Source organism: Ursus maritimus, unplaced genomic scaffold (assembly GCF_017311325.1).
Source record: "Ursus maritimus isolate PB19 unplaced genomic scaffold, ASM1731132v1 scaffold_9, whole genome shotgun sequence".
NCBI classification, from domain to species: domain Eukaryota; kingdom Metazoa; phylum Chordata; class Mammalia; order Carnivora; family Ursidae; genus Ursus; species Ursus maritimus.
The window spans coordinates 18157446-18180527 of record NW_024427107.1 but is presented as its reverse complement, the minus strand read 5'-3'; the positions used below and the strand labels follow the sequence as shown (position 1 = coordinate 18180527).

At 36.3% G+C, this 23082-nt stretch overlaps 1 protein-coding gene across 1 annotated transcript in view; it reads right to left on the bottom strand.

The window, feature by feature from the left end:
* The window catches only part of ARFGEF1 (ADP ribosylation factor guanine nucleotide exchange factor 1), a 155815-nt gene that overhangs the window by 13158 nt on the left and 119575 nt on the right, over positions 1 to 23082 (bottom strand). Inside the window, exons 23-33 of the mRNA XM_040625525.1 lie at positions 19079 to 19169; positions 14839 to 14879; positions 14575 to 14744; positions 14061 to 14212; positions 13750 to 13922; positions 12800 to 12960; positions 11688 to 11818; positions 8418 to 8547; positions 7179 to 7314; positions 6960 to 7098; positions 4969 to 5041 (exon numbers count right to left, since the gene is read on the bottom strand). Coding sequence (XP_040481459.1) covers positions 4969 to 5041; positions 6960 to 7098; positions 7179 to 7314; positions 8418 to 8547; positions 11688 to 11818; positions 12800 to 12960; positions 13750 to 13922; positions 14061 to 14212; positions 14575 to 14744; positions 14839 to 14879; positions 19079 to 19169 — 1397 coding nt within the window. The remainder of the gene's footprint in view (positions 1 to 4968; positions 5042 to 6959; positions 7099 to 7178; positions 7315 to 8417; positions 8548 to 11687; positions 11819 to 12799; positions 12961 to 13749; positions 13923 to 14060; positions 14213 to 14574; positions 14745 to 14838; positions 14880 to 19078; positions 19170 to 23082) is intronic.

The following is a 23082-nucleotide window of genomic DNA, read 5'->3' as shown; positions in this document are numbered from 1 at the left end:
TAAACACTGGAGTTGCTCAGTCATTAAGCATCTGCCTTCAGCTCAGGTCATGATCCCAGGTTCCTGGGATAGAGCTCCACATGGGGCTCCCTGCTCAGCTCGGAGCCTGCTTCTCCCTCTCCCACTCCCCCTGCTTGTGTTCCCTCTCTCGCTATCTCTCTGCCAAATAAATAAAATCTTGGAAAAAAAAAAAACAAAACACCGGAGTTGTGGTTGAAGGGGGCTTGCATTTTTTTACCCTATTTTCTTCTGTACTACCCCCGCCCAAAAAAACATTAGCTGGGTATTTTTCTATTTTTAATTTTTAAAAAATAGTCCTTCACCAAATCAGTACTGGATATGCACCTGTGCTGAATTGTCACACAGGTCACACTGCTTCCAAGTTTGTGGAAATGAAGGAGAAGACTGATTGTTGTTCTGGGAAGTGGAAGTCGGCCCAAAGTTCCTGAAATCTGGTGATGCCGCCATAGTTGATATGGCTCCTGAGAAGCCTATGTGTGTGGAGAGCTTCTCTAACTATTCCCCTCTGGGCCATTTTGCTGTTCGTAACATGAGACAGATGGCTGCTGTGGGGGTCACTAAAGCAGTCTGCCCACAAAGCTCAGAAGGCTAAATGAATATTATCTCCGATACCTGCCACCCCAGTCTTCATCAGTGGTGGAAGAACTGTCTCGGAAATGTTTAAACCAATTGGCCATTTCGGTTTAATAGTAAAAGAGTGGTTAATGATAACAATGCATCATAAAACCTTCAGAAGGAAAGGAGAATGTTTTGTGCACCTTTCATTTTTATGTGTGTGGGGGGCACAATTTTAAAGTTATTAGTTTTTTCTAAGTTATTAGTTTTTAAAATCAGTACTTTTTAATGGAAACCACTTGACCAAAAATCTGTCACAGAATTTTGAGACCCATTAAAACAAAAGTTTAATGAAAGAAACAAATAAGAGTAAATAAATAAGCAGTCCTTCAGTGCACGGCAAGAAATATTCAGCCGAGAATGGCAGTGAGTAAAATACTGCAATTTACTGGCAGACTGTAAGTCATACAGAGAAGAGAAAGCAAAGGAAAGCACAGTGAAAGGAGGGGTAGCAGCAGCTCACAGAGGAGACTGTGAGCAGGTCCTGAGGGGCACCAGTGACTCCCTTCATGGAATGCGGCAGCAGCCCAGCCCCTGAGCACTCACCCCGGCACATGCAGCTGCAGCAACATTATGTGCATTACCCGACGTAACTCTCATCACCAGACTCACTCTAACATGAGGTTAGGTAATTGCTGAGGCCACAGAGCTAGTCACTGCAGAGCCAGGATTTCATTTTGGGTCTGGCATCGAAGCCCACGCTGTGAACTACTATACTATACAGCAGAGGTAGGAAAAACAAAAGCCCACAAAGCAAGCAGGACGTGGGCCAAATTTAAGAAAAACAAAAAAGAGAGCAAGCTCATTCTTGGCTTGAAACAGGACTTCCTAAGTGGTGGAGTCTGTAACGAACAGACGACTCCGACAGATCAGCATCACAGAGCAGCGTGGCCCCAATCCACCAGATGGGACTGTTCTCTCAAGATACATTCAGAGCAGTACTTTTCTGTGAAATCGAAGTTTTAGCCACTGACAGTTAAGAAATTTAAAAGTTGTGGGGGTGGACAAATGGACCAATGGACACTAATAAGCTACCTCTGGCTTCCTGGGTTTAAAACTGAATAAGGCCAGATTAAATAACAGTACTGTTTCAATGGTAATTTCCTGATTTTGTTCATGGCACTATGATTATGTAAGTGTTTTCCTTTTGTTTTGTTTTTTAAGGAAAAACACTAAAGAATTTAGGGATAAAAGGACATCTTATTTTCAATTTACTTTCAAAGAATTCTGAATGCGGGGTGGGACAGTGAGAGAAAAAGGAAGGAAGGAGGGAGAAAATGATAAAGCAAACGTAGTGAAATGAGAACATCTGGAGAAACGTGGTGTCATGTAGTTTTATGTGTCAACCTGGCTAGGCTCTAGGATCCAGTTACTCAGTTCCAACACAAATGCAAGTGTTGCTGTGAAGACAGTCTGTAGAGGTGGTGAACATCTACAGCCAGTCGACTTTATGGAGACTATCCTAATAATAAGGCTGGAGCTTCATGGGGTCCGCTGAAAGGCCTCAGGTCTCCCTGAAGTAATTCTGCCTGTGGACTGCAGCAGCAACTCCTGCCCAAGACTTTCCAGCCTACCCTACAGTTTTCAAATTACTGACACCCATAACTGCAAAACCAATTCTGTGAGATTTAAATTAAAAAAAGATAGATATATGCACATACCTATATTACACACACACACACAGATACAGACAGGTATTTCCCACTGGTTCCATTTCTCTGGTAGAACACGGACTGATATAAATTTTGGTACCATGAAGTGGCGTGATGCTATAACAAGTACCTAAAAATATGGACGTGGCTTTGAACTGGGTAATGGTAGAAGCCAGAAGAGTTCTGAGGCATATGACAGAAAAAGCCTAGACTGCCTTGAAGAGACTATTAGTAGCATTAAATGCGATTCTGGTGAGGATGCAGGAGGCGGGGAAACGCAGGATGGAGAAATCTTGTCTTCTATCACCCTGAAGAATACATATATTGTTGTGGAATAGAACGTGGACAGAAATATGAATGTTCAAAGTGCTTCTGGTGAGGTCTCAGAAGGAAATCAAATCAGGAACATGTTACTGGATAATGGAAGAAAGGTGATACTTGTTGTAAGAAGCAGAAAACTTGGTTCAACTGTGTTGTACTACTGGGTGCAAAGCAGAATTTGTAAGTGATGAACTTGGATATTTAGCTGAGGATATTTCTAAGCAAAAGGTTAAAGGTGTGGCCTGGTTTCTCCTTGGTATTTACAGAAAAATGTGAGGCTAGAAAGATACACTCAAGAAGGGAACTACTAAGCAAAAAGGAACTAGCACTTGGTAATTTGGGAGGACCGTGGCCTGTCCAGATTGCAAAGGATGCTAAAATTGGAAAATTCACTGTTACGAAAGCATTTCTTTGGACAGTTAAACAGCATTTGTTGAAAGAGATTAGGTGTGTGGATCCAATCAAACATCTAAGCAGAAGCCTGGTAGAAAGATGAAGTTATCCAGAAAGGTTCCATGAATAACTCTTTTGACATACACAAGAGACCCACAGGGATTTTAAGAATGATACACCAGTAGAAACAGAGCCAGCCTAGACTGAAAGAGACAGACATAGGATAAAATGGAGGAAGGTTATCAGATCTCTGGGATTCTACAGGCAGGAGATCAGCTACATGGCTGCAAATTCATGCTAACCTTTAAGAAGAAATGATTTAGAGAGCAGAGCTGCAGGGGCTTATGAAGGAGCCATGGGCCCAGAGGGCAAAGTATCAAGGTACAGAGAATTATCCTCAGGCCTTGAAATTTTTTGAAGATTTTATTTATTTATTTAAGAGAGAGAGGAGAGAGAGAGAAGAGAGCACGAACGGGGGAAAGGGCAGAGAGAGAAGCAGATTTCCCACTGAACAGGGAGCCCGACTCAAGGTTCGATCCCAGGACCCTGGGATCATGATCTGAGCTGAAGGCAGATGCTTAACTGACTGAGCCACCCAGGCGCCCCTCAGGCCTTGAAAATTAACAGAATTTGCCTTGCTGGGTTTTGAACTTGTTTAGGACCAGCAACCCTTTTATTCCTTCCAATTTCTCCCTTTTGCAATGAGGATGTTTATCCTATGCTTGTGCCACCACTGTATTTTACAAGCAGATAATTTGTTTTCTAGGTTTACAGGTCCACAGATGGGCATGGACGATGCCCCCAGAAGAGATCACATACCTGATCTAGATGGCTGTGATGACGAGATTTGGGACTTTTGATATGACGTTTAGATCAGATTTTGGACTTGATGCTATGACTTGAAACTTTTGGGAATACTGGGATGGCATGAATACATTTTCTGAAAGATGAACATGAATTTTTGGGTCCCAGAGGGTAAAAACTGCAATAGGTTGAACAGTGGCCCCAAAAAGGTATATCCAAGTTGGAACCCCTGGTACTTATGAAGGTAACTTGGAAATAGGGCCTTTAAAGACGTAATTAAATTAAAGATTTTGAGATGAGGTGGCTTATTATCTTATCTTATAGACATAAGAGATGGCTAGTGTCCTTATTAGAGAAAGGAGAGGCAGATATGACACATAACAGATTTGACTTTACACAGACATGTGAAAATGGAGGCAGAGATTGGAGTGCCAAGGGTTGCCAACATTGACTAGAAGCTGAAAAAGGCAAAGAAGGATTCTCCATTAAAGCCTTTGGAGAAAACACGGCCTGCTAATGGCCTTAATTTGGGGCCTTTGGCCTTCCTAAGCTGGGAGACAATAAATTTCTGTTTTAAGCCACTAAATTTGTGGTAATTTGTTTTGGAGGACCTAGGAAACAAATATATTGGGCGAAGGGTATATTAAAATTCTTTGAACTGTTATTGTAATATTTCTCATAGGTTAAACTGTATCCAAATTAAAATTTTAAAATAAATACCCAATAATATTTTTAGCTTGGCATGGAAATCCTTTTTAATGCTCCCCCGCCCCCATGTGGGGCTTGAACTCAGGACCCTGAGATCAAGACCTGAGCTGAAATCAAGAGGTGGATGCTTAACCGAATGCACTGTTCAGGTGCCCCTTGGCATGGAAATCCTTACATAATCTCATACCTGGCTCTTAAAACTCATGACATCATTTTACTCTATGTCTCAGGCCATCTATATTATAAAATAATTTAAAATACCTCCTTCACGGCACTTAAAGAAATAAATTTTAGCCACTTGGGAAATTTACCACTATGAAGCTTAACCTAAGAATTCTGGACAGATTTATGCCATCTTTTTTGAAGACCTGGACTCACATAAAAGAATGTGGCCCATGGTAAAATTACTTCTCACAAGCAATTTTAAAAAAATGATTTATTTATGAAAACTTACCAGCTGTTTTTCACTCACAGGAGATGGAGGTGGGGGAACAGTTTCTCCAGAAGAGGGACGCCAGGTTAAGAGCCTTTAAAATACCAAAAATCACACCAATCACTGTGAGTGTGAAACATGACACATCCAACATGTTTTAAAACAGGCATAAAAAAAATCACAAGGATATGCCACAAACAATATAATCCTTCTCTGACTACTGCTAAAAGCCATTTGCTGAAAAAAAATCTAGTAAGAAGTTTAAAATAGGTATTTCCAGAAAACAAGTGACTAGCATATAATATAATCAAGAGGGTACTCTGGTCATCATTTAAAAAACAAAACAAAACACTTCTGAAAAGTTTCAAAAACTTTAAACTCACTTTTTCTAAGTATTAATGTCATTAAATATTTCCTAAAGTGAGACTGAGAAAAGTTTGAGAGTTTTCAAAAATTCACAGAACTCTTTAGATTCTATTTTTTTTTTTAATGTATAAAAATAAATGAAATAAAATTTGGCCCAAAAGAGGAAACTAACTTGCCATCCCTGGACTGGGTACTTGGAATAAAAGATGACTAAGACCCAAGTTCTTGCTTCTGAGAAGCAGTAGCTCCTGGGAAATGGAGTAGAAAGATGGTAGATACATCATTTCAATTTAATATGGAAAGAACTCTGGTACAGTTATTTTCTATTAAGAAATGCTTATTAGATGATCTTTAAGATCATGTATCTTAACCTGAATTTGTAATTCAAAAATTAAAACAGAGGCAGTTCTTAAAACAAAAAAAGAATGTTCAGCCCGGCTGGTTTTTGTTAAGACTTCACAGGGACAACAGCTAGGCAAATATTCATACTGTCTTTTGATATAAGGGCTACAGATAAACTCTGACAAAATGGATCATTTGTCAAGTACATTGTTCCAACAAAATGTGCACAAAAAATAAGAACAGTTGGCCAATATTTGTCCTTTTAGTATAGACCCACCTAGAGACTGCTTTCCTAGAGGTGTGTGGCCCTTTTGTTTGACTTCCAATGTCCTATTAGCTACTTACAAGGGGATCATATCAGTGCAAACATCTTTCACTCATGTCAAGAAGAAGTTTATGACGCTTGATGAAAAACTGAACTCCTAGTTTTCTTTTTTTTTTTTTTTAAAGATTTTATCTATCCATGTGACAGAGAGCCAGCCAGCGAGAGAGAACGCAGCAGGGGAGTGGGAGAGGAAGAAGCAGGCTCCCAGCGGAGGAGCCCGATGTGGGACTCGATCCCGGAACGCCAGGATCACGCCCTGAGCCAAAGGCAGACGCTTAACGACTGCGCTACCCAGGCGCCCCTGAACTCCTAGTTTTCATACATCGTTTTATGCCAGTACATACACATGTATCTACTTAGGATGTTTTAAGTAAGATTTAAAACATCTTATTAAGTAGATTTAAAAATTGTAAATCTAAAGTAAAATTTTGTGTAGGTCTGAGAGCCCCAAAGGTTGAGCTGGAAGTAAATTCAAGTATGTCCTATAAATAATAGGGATGCTTTTAGTCATTTAGTGAGACTATGTCTTAGTTTCTCCACTGATAAAAACTCCTTCACTACAATTCAATTCCGAATTCATTAGATGATGACAATGAACTTCAAAATATATTTGCAAATAAATTTTCCTTAGATTATTAAATCTACAGTAACTGAAATACATGTTTAGTATTTTTGTTGCTTTTTTAAAATTCAAAACCACTGCTTGCTTTAATCTGGATAAATAAAACCCTATTAAAGTAGAATCACTTTACTATGACCAATGACCATATGACGAATCAGACTGAAGTGTCTGGTTTATAAAGAATTTAATTGAAGTATTTGTTATGGTTTATAGGAGACTGATTTGCAATAAATACAAATTCATGGAACATTCAGGTATTTTTAAAAGAATTTCTGTTAAAAAAAAATCACAAGTTACTATCAAACTTTTTGTCTATTTTTCAACATACGAATATAAAGTTGAGTAAAATCTTCTTACGCATGTGGGATTGTGGTTTTGAAGATATCCAGTGTGCAGTTACAAGTTTTATCCCAGATTTCTAAGGTAAATTTCTCACCATTCAGAATAACAACATTCTCTAAGCAGTTTGTACCAGATCGTGCTAACTGCTCATTGTCTGGAAAAGAAAAGAGCAATTCATTTATGTATTGCCAGGGCCACATTTGACATTTGTGTCACTATTTGCTATAGACCTACCTTGCTGCACACACCAGTATAGCTGGGCAAAAATATCATCCAAAAGTACATCACTGAGTACTTCTAAATACTGGGTGAATACATCACAGATCGCATAAAGTGCATGATTACAAGTCGTAGTCATCCATTCAGCTTTCTATGGGAAAAAAGTCATTAAAAGAAGGTCAGACCATTCATCAACAACCAGAATTAAAGAAGAAATATGTTTGCATATTTAAAAGCTAAGCCTGTCCATGTTCCTTTCAGAGTACTTACTTCCCTCTAGAATATTATATTCACCTTGACCCAGTATCTGAGATCTATTTTTTCTCCATTATTCCGTAACAATTTATGTAGAAAATAATTTAACTATTTTTTGCATTATTTTTGATTTTAAAAAAGTATCACTGAATTGCCTTGCTACTAACATTATGACTCTTCTCAAACAATACGCACGAATATCAACAGCTGGCCTTGTTCCATAATATCACAGAATGTAAAAGAGAAATAAAGAGGAAGGAAATAAGAATTTATCCAAGTAGGTTTAGCATAAATTTAAAATAAAACTTTCATGAAGTATAGTTACTTGAAAATACCATAAATGGTGAACAGGGCCATACAAAGTAAGTGTAAATAATTTATTTTTCTCAAGTACATAAAGGACTAATCTGGACTAGCTGATAATTTTCATATACAGTTTTGTGCCAGTGCATATACATATGTCTACTTAATCAGATGTTTTTGGTAAGAGTCTACCTGTAGATTTAAAAATCACAGATCTAAAGTAAAACTTCGTGCAGGTCAGAGAGTCCCTAATGTTTGCATTTAATATAGCTGTATGGGACAAAACAAGAAAACTTGAGGCTCTCTCCCTGCATTTACTGAGATGCATATTAGTTTGTAGTAAAAGACAATGAAATAAAATAAATGAAACTTATTACTATGTATTCTTGACTCACTTCAGAGTAAGTCACTATGAATACCAAAGAAAGCTTCTGGTGTCTGTAGTTGTGGCAATGTTAAAATGAGGAAAGAAACTGGAAGTTCAACAAAAACAATGAAAACAACCAATTCATTAACTCAGTTCTCCCCCAAACAGTGTTCGTTCTTTATGAAGACATACTTTTTATTATAATGAAAAACCCTGTAGGAACTTTTTTTCTTTTCCAGGTACCTGATTTGATCTATTAATTGATCAATGACTTGATTTCCCTACTGTATTAGGGAAAATATTCAGAACATTTTAACTTTTTCTCTTACCTCTGTCTGCTGTTCTGGCAATTTCATGTTGTCAAAGATTCTGAAAACAATTCTAAATAAATCCTGCCACCAGTGTTTTTCATAAGTGTGGCCATAAGTTTTCATTATCTCGAACATTACTGTTAAACCCCTAAAATGATAAAAGACAAGTGGAAAGCTATAATACAAAAAAGTATGCCACATCAGAATCCCCTCTTAATATAGTTTTTAGAGGTCGTAAAGCTACTAAAAAAGTTTAAAACTGGTTTTAAACTAACACAAGATATTCAGTTTTAAGAAATTTCCACAGTAAAACAGGTTTCTTTGGGAGGCATCATATAGGAAAAAATTCCAAAGGCCATGGCCTTAAAATGTTTTATTTCATTTTTCTTCCACTCCCATCCCATCATTCTAGCATTTCAAGATTGTAAATGAACCAGCTTCTAGTTCTGTTGATCTGCTCTACTGTACTCCTGGTTTCTAATTCATTGATTTCTGCTCTAATCTTGGTCAACTGCTTCCTCGTGCATGGATTAGGCCTGTCCCTCTGTTGCTGTTCCAGCTTCTTGAGGTGAGAATATAAAAACTGCATTTTAGATTTTTCTATTCTTTTGAGTGAGGCTTGGATGAATCATCGAACTTTACATCAAAAACCAGGGATGTACTGTATGGTGACTAACATAATATAATAAAAAACATTAAAAAAAGATTGTAAATGAAATTAAAGATTGTGAATGATCATCATAAAATTTCTGGGAAATCTTTTTCAAAGAGTTATAGGACTTTTTAGCTAACACTTTAATTGTTCATAGAGTATCCCTGAACAAAAGGATTTATAAAACTGATCCACTAAGACATTCATGTGAGCAGTTTGTTTCCTACTATATTCCAGGGACAGAGCAATTCTTGTCACCCAGGAGTAACACAGTAAGTATTTACTGAACAAATAAAATGCTTAGCAGCACATTCACTGTCTTTTGAATAAGTGTTAAAATTAAAACTCAATATTGCCTTCCTGATTCCTAATTAGCTTCCTCTAAATAATAATCCCTTCATGTAACCATTAAAAAGCTTGATCTTTTCTCTATATGTTACTTTCTTCTAGCAAAATAGGTATCTTTCCATTTAGAAAAAGGTTTATATTTCTAAACAGTCTGATGGTAAGCCAGAAAAAAATGTTATTTGAGAGACTCCATAAGGAACGGTTCACAGTCCAGCTCATTTGCTCCTATGCTACCTCTGGGCTTAATATATGTTTGGCACATTGCAGGTTCTAACTAAATATTTGTTAAAAAACGTGTAAACTACATTTGGCCCTACAGCAAGTTCACAGCAGTTTATGTGATCCATAAGACACCTAATGTGTACAATGAAAAGTAAAGGAACCGCAGTAAGAAATTTGTGGAAGAAACATACTCTCTTCTTTGAGAGAAGCCTGTTGGAATTCATGTTTCCCCTAAATGGAACAAGGCTCCCTCTTCCTCCATCTCCTGGGCTTGAAATCCATTTCTTCCACTCTAAGGAATGGGATGCTAACTCCCACAGCTAGGGGTAAGGGGATGTGGGAATCCTGTTTCTTCCAGGCCCACAAAGCAAACACAGAGCTACAGAGGTTTCTGAGAATTTTCACTGCTCAAGAAATCTTTTTGAAAGCAATATTTAAGTTGCTGGTACAGGGAAAAAGAGTATGTGAGACCCTAGGTTAATTAACCAACCCTAAACCTACAGAATTTTGAGGCAATCAAATGAGAACACATGTGAAAGTACTGTGTAATTAACCTGTTATACAAATCATGGTATGAACATTTTTTAAAATGTAATCTAAATATCAGCCCTTACAAATCCTGGAATGAAGTAAGAAAAAGCCATTACTGAACAAAGCTTACTCATATTTTTCTTCTCCTTTATTAACTAGAATACATATTATCTCTTCTCTTTAACAACTAGAACTCATCCATAATCCGAACATGGGATATGGCAAGAAGGAAAGCAGGACAGTCCTAGACAAGGACAAGCTAAAAAACTAAGAAAGCAGGAAGGTCCCTCAAATTTCTACAAAGAAACAAGGGCTGGGAGGGGGTGCCGTGTTTATACGATGTGTCTGTCATATGTTAGCTGCTTCAATGACATGGCTGGACAATTCAAAGTTGTAAATCTCAGTAAGTTAGTTTACATGAATCAGGAACTACCTTGAATTTTATCAAGTTCCTAACAGGTGCACTGCCAAACAATTCTCAATATCTAAAATTCTGTATACTGTTCTTGTGATTACTAAATTCTATGACAAATTCCCAAGGGTTAAGTCCTATTTTGGATTACTTACCTCATTTTATAAAAATTTGTTGTAACAAATAAAAATGAAATTTCTTAGGATATATATCAAATTCTACCTTGGATGGGGATGAGGGTGGTTGTGGCATAAGGGGAGGAAGGAGAGAGTCACTCCTTCATTATAGTTCTATCACTGATATGTTACAAGTATATACTACTTTTCCAATTAAAAAAAAATTCAACAAAGTTAACTGCCCAAATGACTAATGATTCTCCCTAAAAAGAAGATGGAATACATAAAAGACAGATTTCATTTAAACATGTAATTGAACTCATGCTGCCTCAAGCACTTGTTGACAGGTAACAGGATACACAAACTAGTCATTTCAATTTGGTTGTAAAAAATGTAGGATAAAATTTTTACTATGGGATTGACATGAGCTGTTAACATTTAAGAAGTGTGTATCGAATGCTTACCCAGTTACATTATATCCATAACAGTTTCTTTACAAATGGACTAGACGTTCATATAGATCTTTTATTGAGAATATACTTTTGAAAGAGCTTACTTCTTTTTTAATAGACCTACATGATTCAAAACTGTGTTACTGACCAGTCTTCAAAGAGAAATGGTTCTTTAGTCTAGAGTTCACCAACGATGTGCACTGAGAAATTCTTCTAGCATTCATCAGGAAATAAAATAAATTTTGCCACTAACTTCAATTTTTAATTGGAAACAAATGTATGAAAGACAGAATGTGTAAACTATTAAATTAACATAGAGGCTAAAACTCAAAGTAGTATGCTAGACTAAAATCTGAAGGAAAAGTAGTATTTCCATTTTTACTGTTGCTCCATTTAACATTTTAAAATCCACCTATCAAATAATTACTGAATTTGATAAAACACATGACTTATGGACATATGGCCTTCCACTACTGAACTTATGTTCACGTAAGAAAAGTTAACTGAAGTCAGAGTGAGCCTTTCAAAATTGTAGTTACAAACACTGATTGTTACCTGGTTCTTACATCTAATTTGCATCTATTGATGATACAGGATAACTCAAAGAGAATTGGGAACCATCCTCTCACCCAAACCCTGTCTTCAGGCGCCACATTCATATCATCGCTTGTGTACTCCTTGAAAGCCTTCAAGAAGAAAGGTAGACATACTTAAGGCAAAACATAACACCTGTATATTATTTCTCAAAAAAATTTTTTTAAATGCTTTACAAATCGAAAGTGAGCAATTTGATAAACAACAATTTATAGAAAGATGGAGATTATAACTGCCTATGAAGAGCACTGCACTAAAATCCCGAGGTTGGTTTCAGTTTCAACTCTGTCATCAGCTTTTCTGTATTATTCTATTTGCCAGGTTAAGTCAGGCTTCCATTTTTATCATTTCCCTGGTTATGACACATGCAACCTTATCAGCCGCCCTGGGAAGTGTGAAGGTCAAATGAGTCAATGTATGTAAAAAGTACTAAGCACCCCATAGGTCCACATTAGTATGTAGTAAAAAATCTTACTACCAAATCTATAATGCGTCACTTCTCTTGATGACAGTTACAGAGAGAGATTCAGATACACAAGTTAAGGTTGGCAGCCAAGTTGCCAATTCACCTTTTTACTTCAGTGCTTAAGTCCACACTCATCCAGACAGTCAACTTCAGTACTCCACAGCACCACATGCATTAAACAGTATGGGCTAATGGCTAAAAAACACAGGATTGGTTCAAACCCTAGGTCTCCTTTACTAGCCCTGCAACCATGGACACATTTTTTAACTTCTTTGTGCCTCAGAATCCTTACCTCTAATGGGGCTATAACACTACCTATCCCATAAAGTTAAGAACATTAAACAAGTTAATACATGTGAAATACTCAGAAAAACACTTAACATCTTTAGTAAATGACAGCTATCATTACACTTGGAAAAACAAACCCCTGACACCTTTAATAAATGATAGCTATCATTACTAATCACTTAAGTCAGAATGAAGCTCAGATCATTTTGGGGTTTACTGAAAAATAAGTGCTTCATATCCCCTCAATTCCCAAATAAACTTTGATCTCAGACTGGAAATAAATACCCAGCAAAATTTTGTTTACTAAATGATGCTATACCTGAGGTCTATCAGACACATATTTTGCACAATGGCGAATAAGTCGAATTGCTTCCATACTTGTGTCTGGGAAAGCTGCATTGCACGCAAATTCAGACAAACACTTCACTGCATCCTGGAAAGAATCAATGGTCGCTGGAAAGTGTTTTTCAAACACAAGAGCTAAAAGGGTGGAAAATATATCAAAGTAATTATAATTTCAATTATTCTTAACTGCACCAAAAACCACCAACCCCCGGTTGTAAAGCATACTTAAAGGTGAAGGGTTTTGATGTCTAACAGACAGGGCTTCGTATCTGTCATTACTGCTTACTTAACTGTCTTGAGTAGTGGGGAGAGGGACAGAGGTCTGTGTTTTCTTTGCACAATAAACCAAGCACGTAATATAGTGACAGTACACAGTTAGGTACTGAATCAGTAGCTGTTGAGTTGAATATACAAAATTACATTCAACCTATCTGTATTTCAGTCTCTTAATCTATGAAAAATGATGATGGTCATCATTATCATCTTTCAGACAGGCTTAACTTACATCCTCAGTATTTACTTCTCCCTTATAGTCAAAGGAGGCTGTGTAATGGAGCGGTCAAAAACCTCTCCCTGGCTTTGAATCCCAACAACTCCATCATGCACCTTATGCAGGTCACTTAATCTCACTGGGCCTGAGTTTCCTGAAGATACTTATCTCATAAAGTTGTTGTAAAGACAGAAGGAAACACACTCAATGTGCTTACTGTTCTTGCCATATGGTAAACATTCAATAAATGTTAACTATAATAACGTAGTAACAATATTATTGTCATTAGTCCTCTGTTTCTACAGGCAAAACTTAGTAAACTTAAAACCCAGAATAGGCCCATGACATTTGTATTATCTTCTGAACAAATTAAAGTTTTGTTTTGTTTTTGTTTTTTTTTTTTTAAACTTGAACACAGGCAGAAGAATACTCACTGACGATGTGCCCTGTTGTTTGGAATGCAAGTTCTACTATGCTTTCATCTTGATCGGATGCAGCTAGATGAAACACAGAGAAAATGTTCTTCCATCCAGACCGAATGTTAGCAGCTTGAGAATTAACCATTTGTGCTATACACCGTACAACCATATCTCGAATTGTTGGAGACCTAAAATATTAATATAATTGCTTGGATATGCATATACATAAAACCCATCAGTTTTTTTTTCCTTTCTTCTGTTTTCCCCCTGCTGTGGAAAATAATAAGGTATTTTTCTGATATTAAGCAATTCAACAAATATAATACCTGTTCCGTTTCATTATATGTTCAAATGGTCTTAAGAAATCCTTCTGGAATCTGAAATTAGCAAGCTCCCCTTTCTCTAAAAACTTCATTGACAATTGTCTCAAGGAGTCTACTGCAAAAATAGCTACATCTTCATTAGGATTACAGCCAACCTGCAATGGCAAGAGAAATATAGGGTGCTAATGTCAGCAGTGAAAATTTATTTCTTCGTTTTTGTTTTAGAAAAAATATATGACTAATAGCATAGATAAATCCTAAAGTTCTCCACAAAGACACTAGGTGTACTAACTATTTCTCAACAACAAAAACATATTTTAACTAAATTCTTAAAACCTACAGCAATCACTTCTTAAAAAAACAAAAAAACAAAAATGGGATTCAAAGGGTTTTCTAATTTTAATTACAAAAATGTAATTTAAAAAGCTAAAAAAGGAAAAACGTCTCAATTAGAGTATAAGGAATTTTAAACAAAAAACATTACAAATGTAAGCAAATCGTACAATTATTCAAATACCTTATTAAAATGATCGCCAATAACTTCCCAAATACGAGACCACTGCAATCTTATTCTTCCCATGTTGTAATATGATATTTCTACTATTTTTTGTAGACTAAACATTCTTGGATGTGTAGTGGAAAGTAATTCATCCATAGACACGGCACAGAGCCAACGGACAAAATCCACTATAACATAAATAGATTTACATTTTTTTAGCTTAACTTTCAAGTCTTTTAGCCAAAAACCCAATTTATAAGTGAAATAAATGTACATACTTACCAATAGCATTTCCATCTAGCCTTGTTGACCCTGTAAATATTCTAAAGAAAAGAAACATAATTCAAAAACTTATAAAGTCTTACGTCTGTTACATCAATTCAAAAGTAAGTAGCCTGAGGTACTTGCTACTTTAAATCTGGTTTAAGGGAACAAAAAATCAGGTAGTCAAATGAATGTTTTAACATATCATTTCATAACAAGTAGTTTGGATGTTCCTCCCTCCCTCCTTTGCATTAGATAATACAACAGAGTAAGAATATATTGTTGTAATTTTATTAGTAAGCTTACAAACACTATATCAACATGAGACTCTAAGGATAAGGAAAATATTAATTTGTAAAACTAACATAACTGGCACAGTACCAAACAGAAGATTTTTTTCAATTTTTCCTGATTATCTACTAGCATTAAACATGTTCTTAAGATAAAAAATTCTACTTTGTTTTTACAAGTAACATACACTTGATTGGAAAGCTCATTTATGTTAAATTACAAGCAACAGAAGCTTGCAAATAATCTCTAATAGTTTAACCAAGAAGTGGCTAAATAACTTTCCTTGGAAAATTCAAATATTTAGAGTTCAGCTGCGTTGTCCAGCTTTGCCCAGCTTTCTCCACTGAGCTTTTTCTTTGTTTCAAAGTTTCGTAACAGATTTCGTCATGAACCTATTAGTCCTCTTTTAAAGTCTGCATTTTTACCGATGCTCTGGGTTTGTAACCAAGGGCTTGATGTGCCTTCCAGGGTGAACTGATATTCCTCAATTTACACTGTGTACCATAGGATTTGCATAGCAAAGAGGTAACCTTAAAGGCAGAAGCAGGTCAAATATTAAGTTTAGAAACAGAAGTAATCTGGGGTGTCTCGGTGGCTCCACTGGTTAAGCGACCAGCCTTGGTTTCAGCTCAAGTCGTGATCTCAGTGTCATGAGACTGAGTCCCGTGTCCGGGCTCTGTGCTTACTGTGGAGTCTGCTTGGGATGCTCTCTCCCTCTGTCCCTCCCCCCTGCTCACCCTCTCTCTCTCTCTCTCAAATAATCTTAAAAAAAAAAAAAAAAAAGAAAGAAAAAGTTATCAGAGTAACAGTAATAGTTACCAACAATTACAAAGTAGGTGCTATTCTAGGTGTTTTAGAATATAACCACTCACTTTATAATCACAAATAGCCTGTGAAGTAGGGACTAGTTTACTTCTAATTTTATAAACTTAGCAACTGAGGCACAAAGATATTTAATAACCCCCTCAAAGTCACTGAACTAGTAAGTGCTACAGCCAAGATCAAACCAGGCTGGGCACTCCACAGTCCACCCTCTTAACTACTTGATATACTGCCTCACACTCACCTGAGCAAAACATGAACATTTAAAATATATTCTGTTTTTTTTCCTACTATGTCCACTATATCCATGTTGTGAGTATATCATGATTTTTTAACCTCAGTGCCCTTGAAAGTCTGTCCATGTGTAGTGGCAATGAGTAACAAATACAAGACAAGGAAAAGCCTAAAAACTGACAACATGATGACTCAGACTCTGATCTGCTAAAGGAATATTTTAAGATTTCCTCTATTGCTCTTGTCAGTAGAACAAAATAATAATTCAAAGATCTGGCTGAGAACATCATCTAGGGGGAAAAATAGAATAGTAAAGGCTCCATTTAATCCAGTGGTTAGACTGGATCCATAGAGCATAGCAGTCTGTGGAGGCATTTAAAGTTAAGCCTTCGTAAACTAAGGCAAGAGAACAGAGCTATGTTTCACAAAAAGTCTATGAAATGGATTCTACATTCCTTATATGAAAAGCAAAGGACAGATGCACGAGAATCTTGTGTTAATATTAAAAGACATGTCCTGAAAACCATGAGCAGGAAAACAAAATGACAGATTACCGCTTCAGCCACAAATGAAAAGCAATGCAACAATACCAAAAAAAAAAAAAAAAAAGTTGACAAAACCTGCAGATTCTGGACCACATAAACTTTAAACTGTACACAATACAGAGGCAAACTAAGTTACCGTATATGCAAAAATTTTTCACAGTGAAAATATCAGAGGTAACATTTATTTCTAAGACCTAATCAGAAGATATTTATAAGCAAATGCAGTTGGAGATGAGCTACATGTATTTTCTGATAGGAGAGAGAATGTTCCAAGTATAAAGCTAGATCTGGTGTGCTTAAAATTAATAAAAAAACGAACTATGGTACTGTTTTTTAACTTTTAGTGGTAACTCATTCTTGGACAAAATCTATTCCTGCACAGTTAAAGTAGCTTTTAATAGAATCATATATTTTTTTCTCTTAAGAAACAGAAGCTATAAATAAGCAAAAACAAACAAAAAAACTTTGATTTTTCATGTTTACTTCCTATACTTGTCATAACAGATTATTCAGAACAACAGACCTAAGGACAAGAAAATGACTTGTTCAAAGATAAGTACAGAACTTTCCAGGATGATGCCTAACAATATTCGCACTAGTGACTTGAATACCTAGGTTATCTGACTTAGCTTATGAATTTAGAATCGGAATATTACATATGAAAATATACTCAGATACTGAGAAAGGAATTAAGAAGAAACTTTAATGAGAAAGTGAAAAGCACCACACAAGAATATAATCTTATAGTAAACCAAAGATGTAACTTATTGTAAGCTAAAATTTAAATGTTGAGGTTTTGTATAAAATTGGACATTGGATTTATGTTTGCAGAAGTTATCTGATGATGCATTTGAGACAACAAAGTACTAACAGAATTTGTGTTAAGACTCCTCTAAAATATGTTAAATTCTTAAAATGGAGACGCATATCATTTACTCAAATGAGTGTTATGTCTCCCTTCAACAAACAGTGGATGGATGGATAAATTAGAACTGGCTATGGTCATATAAAATAGACTATGGAAATAAATAGTAGGTAAAATGTTAACTCTTGCCTGAGGAGATTCTCATAATGAGTGAAGAGGATTTTTTTGCAAGGCAGGAAAATCATTTGGAAACAAGCTACCCTGAAAGCAGAAGGGCAGACATTACTACACTGCTCTCCAGTTGGACATGCAGGCAGAGATGGAGAGGGTAAGAGTGTATGCTCAAGAGACATGCTGCCTGAGTCTATGTCCTGGCACCACGTCTCAAAATTCTTTGCGGATGAAACCATCCCTGCAACAATAATCAAGACAAGATTATTTGTGGGGATGAGCAAGTTATTTAGGCCCCCTCTGTCTCAGTTTCCTCATTTATAAATTAAGGACAATAATAATACCCATCTCATGAAGTTACTGGAAGTATTAAGTGATAAGTAATACCTGGAAAGTACTTCGAAAAGTGTCAAGCACATGGTAAGCCTTCGAGCTATATAGGGGGTGTAAGAGGATATGCAATCTTTCTTCAGCCTTTACAAGGAAAAGGCAAATGACCTCCTTCCCTTATTAAAAAAAAGGTTAGCAAGTGAAGATTAAGAGTTCTTTTCAAAGAAAAAGTTGTAGGGAATATTTCCAGGGTCAGCAGCCACTGAACACTCTATAGTTCAGTCTGTACTTAAAAGCAAAAAGTTTTATCTGACGTAAAATTCTGGATTAGCGTAAGTCTTCAAGCACCAAGAAAAATATATGTGTTATATTTCTGAAAGTTTCATTAGAAGTAATAAAAAAATTTAAATGTCAGTGTTGTAAAATATTAAGTTTCAAATATTTGGGCATTCATCTAGAAAAAGCTAATCTTCAAAAGAACACTTAGTATGGATTCACTTTTAGAAAACAAACTAAAAATGAGGAATATTTGGTAATGTATATAATATACAAACGCTGAAGTCCTTTCCAAAGAAGCTTGCAATGAGAATTCCCAGCAATCCTTCATTTACCCATAATGCAGTTTTATATCAAACAGAACTTGAAAGACAGATTACACTCCATTTTCATATAGGGGAAAATAAGAGCAATTAGTTTCCTACAAAGAAAATAAAACACGTTCTTTTTCATCAAGATTACTGTTTCCCTAAAGCTCACTAATATCTATTTTAAGTTAAATTTTCATACTGTTTATCTCCTTCCTATATTCCATGATCTAAAGAGCAAAATAATAGGCTTCTTCATCAAAATCACCATGTATCACAATATAATCTTATATTATTTAAGGAAAGTTATTTTGGCAATAACTTTTCTTTTTTTAATCACTACAGAGCAAAATGTACCTAAATGCTACAGAATTATACAGTAGTCATTTGAAAAGGGAATAAAATGAATACCTTACCTATCTACAGCAACAACAACACTTTGAGAACTGGTTTCTCCGATGGATTCCTGAATACTTGCTATCTGCTTCCAGTCCACATTTCCTCCAACTTCCGTACATAAAAGAGAGTCATTTCAGTTAGAAAATAATTCACTGGAAGAATACACTTATAGTTCTAAAACGTATTTCGGAAATCAGTTATTTTCCTAATGGAAGAAATAAAGCTTTTGATAAATAATTCTTTTGGCATCAGTGACCTCTATCAAGGCCAAATGAGCTTAATTAGCTATACTAAGTGGCATATAGGCCCGGATGGTTATAAAGACAAATTGTGCTTCCAGAGATCAACAAATTAGGGGCACTGAGAATTCAGATCACAAATTTATGACAGTAGGCATAATTTCCCTTAATGTTTAAGAAACAGCACTAACTGCAGTTTCAGTGTTATCTTCTTAGGATGATTCCCAATTCTGTATAATTAGATCTCCCTGACATTTAATCTCTAGTCCTCTATTTACAAATGCTTATTGGAAATTTTAACTGTATTTTCTAATATCGTCTTATTCAAAAGAATAATTTCTCTTCCCCCCCAAAATTGGTTCCATATGCTGGACAATAGAGCAATTTCCCCAGTTTTCAAACTCTTTCAAACCTCACAATCATCTTTGGTATCTTTCCCCTCCTCCACCAGTCACTAAATCTTTCTTTTGACCTGTTTCTGGCATCATTCCTTCATTTTCATTCCTACTCAGTTTAGAGCCTTGTAATTTCAGGGCTAGATTATGGATAATTTCCTGACTGCTTTCCCTGCTGCTAATTTTTCCCCTCTTCAATCTCTCTTTCCAGTCTCCTGTCAGGTTAATTTTTCTATATCATCACATTCATTTTGCTTACTATTACTTTCAGAATAAAGCATAAACTTTTTAAGCCTAGCATTTAAGGCAGTACCCTCCAACATTCTAGACATTACAGAATCCATTCAGGCCATCCCTCAACTGTCTAAAACCCATTTGAGTTTTCAGGAAGGAGTCCTCCCGTTGTTCCTCTGAACTAAGCATTTACTTAAATAAGTAATAGTCAAATCAGGTTTTCTTCCATATAGTTTCACATAAATTACTATAGGTGTGTTAATGTTGCATTCTGAGCACAATAAAAAGTTCCCTAAATTCTCTTCCAGGAACTGAACAATGTGAAAAAGATGTGATCCTTGACCTCAGAGAGTTTATCATTTACCAGGAGACACAGACTGAGACACACGCATAACCAGCTTTAGTAAAATGTAATAATTACTTCATCGCTGAGATAAACTAATGACATATAATACAAGTTTTGCTAAATAGAACTAATTTTGGTAGGGGAAGGAAAATAGGGGTATTAGCTCATGGAAAGCCTTCATATATGATGAAATGATCAAATATTAATTCAAGTTGGACCTAAGATAATCATGTAGAAAAGGAGGCAGAAGGAATAGGAGCAGCATATATAAACTAATGGAAGGATGAACGTAAACATCATGTTTTAACATACTTGGTTACAGCCATAATGGAGAATCTAGCTGGGGACAAGAGAGAAGGGGAAGAACAGTAGTAGGAGATGAAGCTGGAAAGAGAGGCTAAAATTAAAACATGAAAAACCTTGACTGTTATGTTTAATGTATTGCTTTTGAAAACAGGGAATAATATGGGGCACCTGGGTGGCTCAGTCGGTTAATCGACTGACTCTTGATTTCAGCTCACGTCATGATCTCGGGGTCCTGGGATCAACCCTATGGCGGCTCACCAGTTGGCAGGGAGTCTGCTTCTCTCCCTCTCCTTCTTCCTCTGCCTCTCACCCCTGCTCGCGCACATGCGCGCGTGCTCTCTATCTCTCAAATAAATAAATAAATCTCAAAAAAAAAAAAGATTGAAAACAGGGAACAATAGACCTTTAGAAGCCTGACATAATGCAACCTGTTTTCTAAAAGATACTTCTGGTAGTATCTGTAGAACACAGCGAAATAGGAAGAGATACTAGAGCTGGAAAGACAAATAAAGAGTCTATTTCTATAATACAAGTGAACAAGGAGGAAAGCCTCAAATAAGTGACAGAGAAATGGAGTGGTTAGAGAAATAGTGTCAAGCAACACTTGAAGCACATTAGCACATTACAGGAATTTAATGAAGAAAAACCTACAAGAAAAAGCAATGCCCATCATCACTAACTTCCTTTGTGTATCATCTGAATGTCCTTCTTAGTAAGCTTTTTTTTATATTTAAGAACTTTTATTATTATATTTAAATTTAATAATCTGTAATCATTAAGAAATATAGAGGAATAAAAAAATACAAAATGTTTGGCAATCCAAAGAACCTATTTCAAAAACACATGAAATCTTTCAAACATCTGTATAACACTGTAACATGATAGGCTAATAGTTTCAGCTTTACCAAACAAACTACTCAAAAGCACAAATACTCAGATAAAAAACAAAGAGGTAGGAGTGAATATTCACTTAAGATTTATGATTTATATGTCCAAATCACTGAATTTTTAAACTTTGATATACACCTTAAAAGAACAGTATGCATATAATTCTAATAATCATATGCTACATTGGCGCCTGGGTGGCTCAGTCGGTTAAGTGTCTGCCTTTGGCTCAGGTCATGCTCTCAGGGCCCTGGGACTGAGCCCTGCATCGGGCTCCCTGATCAGCGGGGAGTCTGCTTCTCCTTCTGCCTCTCACTTGTGCTCTCTCTCTCAAATAAACAAATAAAACCTTTTTAATAAGTACCATATGCAATGTATTAATAATTACAAGTTTCACGTTTCCAAAAAGTGGAAGTACAGACTTGCATCGTATCAGTCAGAAAGTCAGATAAACATACACTATTAACGTGGTTACATGGAATACATGAGGTGGATGCTATCAATAAAGGAGGACACTTAATTTATTTTTAAAAAACCATATATATACAGATTAAACCTGCTCAAATGTCTGGACTACAGCTCTTCTAGCTTAAATTCTGACTACAGCATCCTGCTGAAGAAAACATCTGTTGCCTGAGCAAGTGACAGGGCACAGATGGACAGGGGTGGACATGTGCCACATTGGGCTACCTGATAACCAATGAGATGGCCTGAAGGGAAGACTCTGCCCAACAGGGGCCAAGTCAACAGACTGAATCCCTCTAGGATGTAGACTCAAAAATGAGAGACCTAATCAATCAGGAATGAGTGGAGAATGGAGCAGGCCAAAAAGAAAAGTAGGTGAAATCTAGATAAAGCATGAAAGAGAGGTGGAAGAATATGGCTGGGTGCTTCGCTGGCTTGTAAGCCTGAACTTTTTATTTCATTTCCAGATTCAGAAAGTGTTTAGTTTTATCTAAATTCCCTTTTCCTGAAGTGCGACGGCAGGTCATCTCATATTCTTACAACATAAGTAGCACAATAATGATCAAATTAATTTTAATTTACTTTCAAGTATACTAGGAAACATTATCAGCAAGTATCATTATTTCTCTTGTTTGACTAAAACTTTTAGAAGAAAAAATATTCCACTGGTGTTTTCTTTTTAATGTAACCTACTTTTATTACTTGCCAAAATTAAGCCCTGGCAATTTGCACCTGTCATTTTAGCCTTCCTGTACGCCTCAGGCCTTAAAAAAAAAAAGGCTTTCAAAAGTTACTGAATCAATCAATGCACATTCATTTCACTTGTTCGTAAATATTTTTCATCTGTATCTCAGATTCCCAGGTGATGTAAGTCACCATGAGGTGCTCACCGGTTCTAAATCCTGCTGGGTCATCACGTTATCAGGTATACACCCTCGCCTCCCAGAACGACAGCATCTAAGATACAACTGGAGTAAGACAACTGCCCTGCCCAGCTGAAATATCACTAGGAAATAACTGTCCCCAGTTATTTATATAACTGGCTCCCATGTGGAGCCACAACATGGTCCTGGTGTTTCTTCCTCCTCTATGGATCATCTTAAAGGGAAATATTCCTAGATCTCATCTCTTTCCTCCTTCCCGCCACCCCC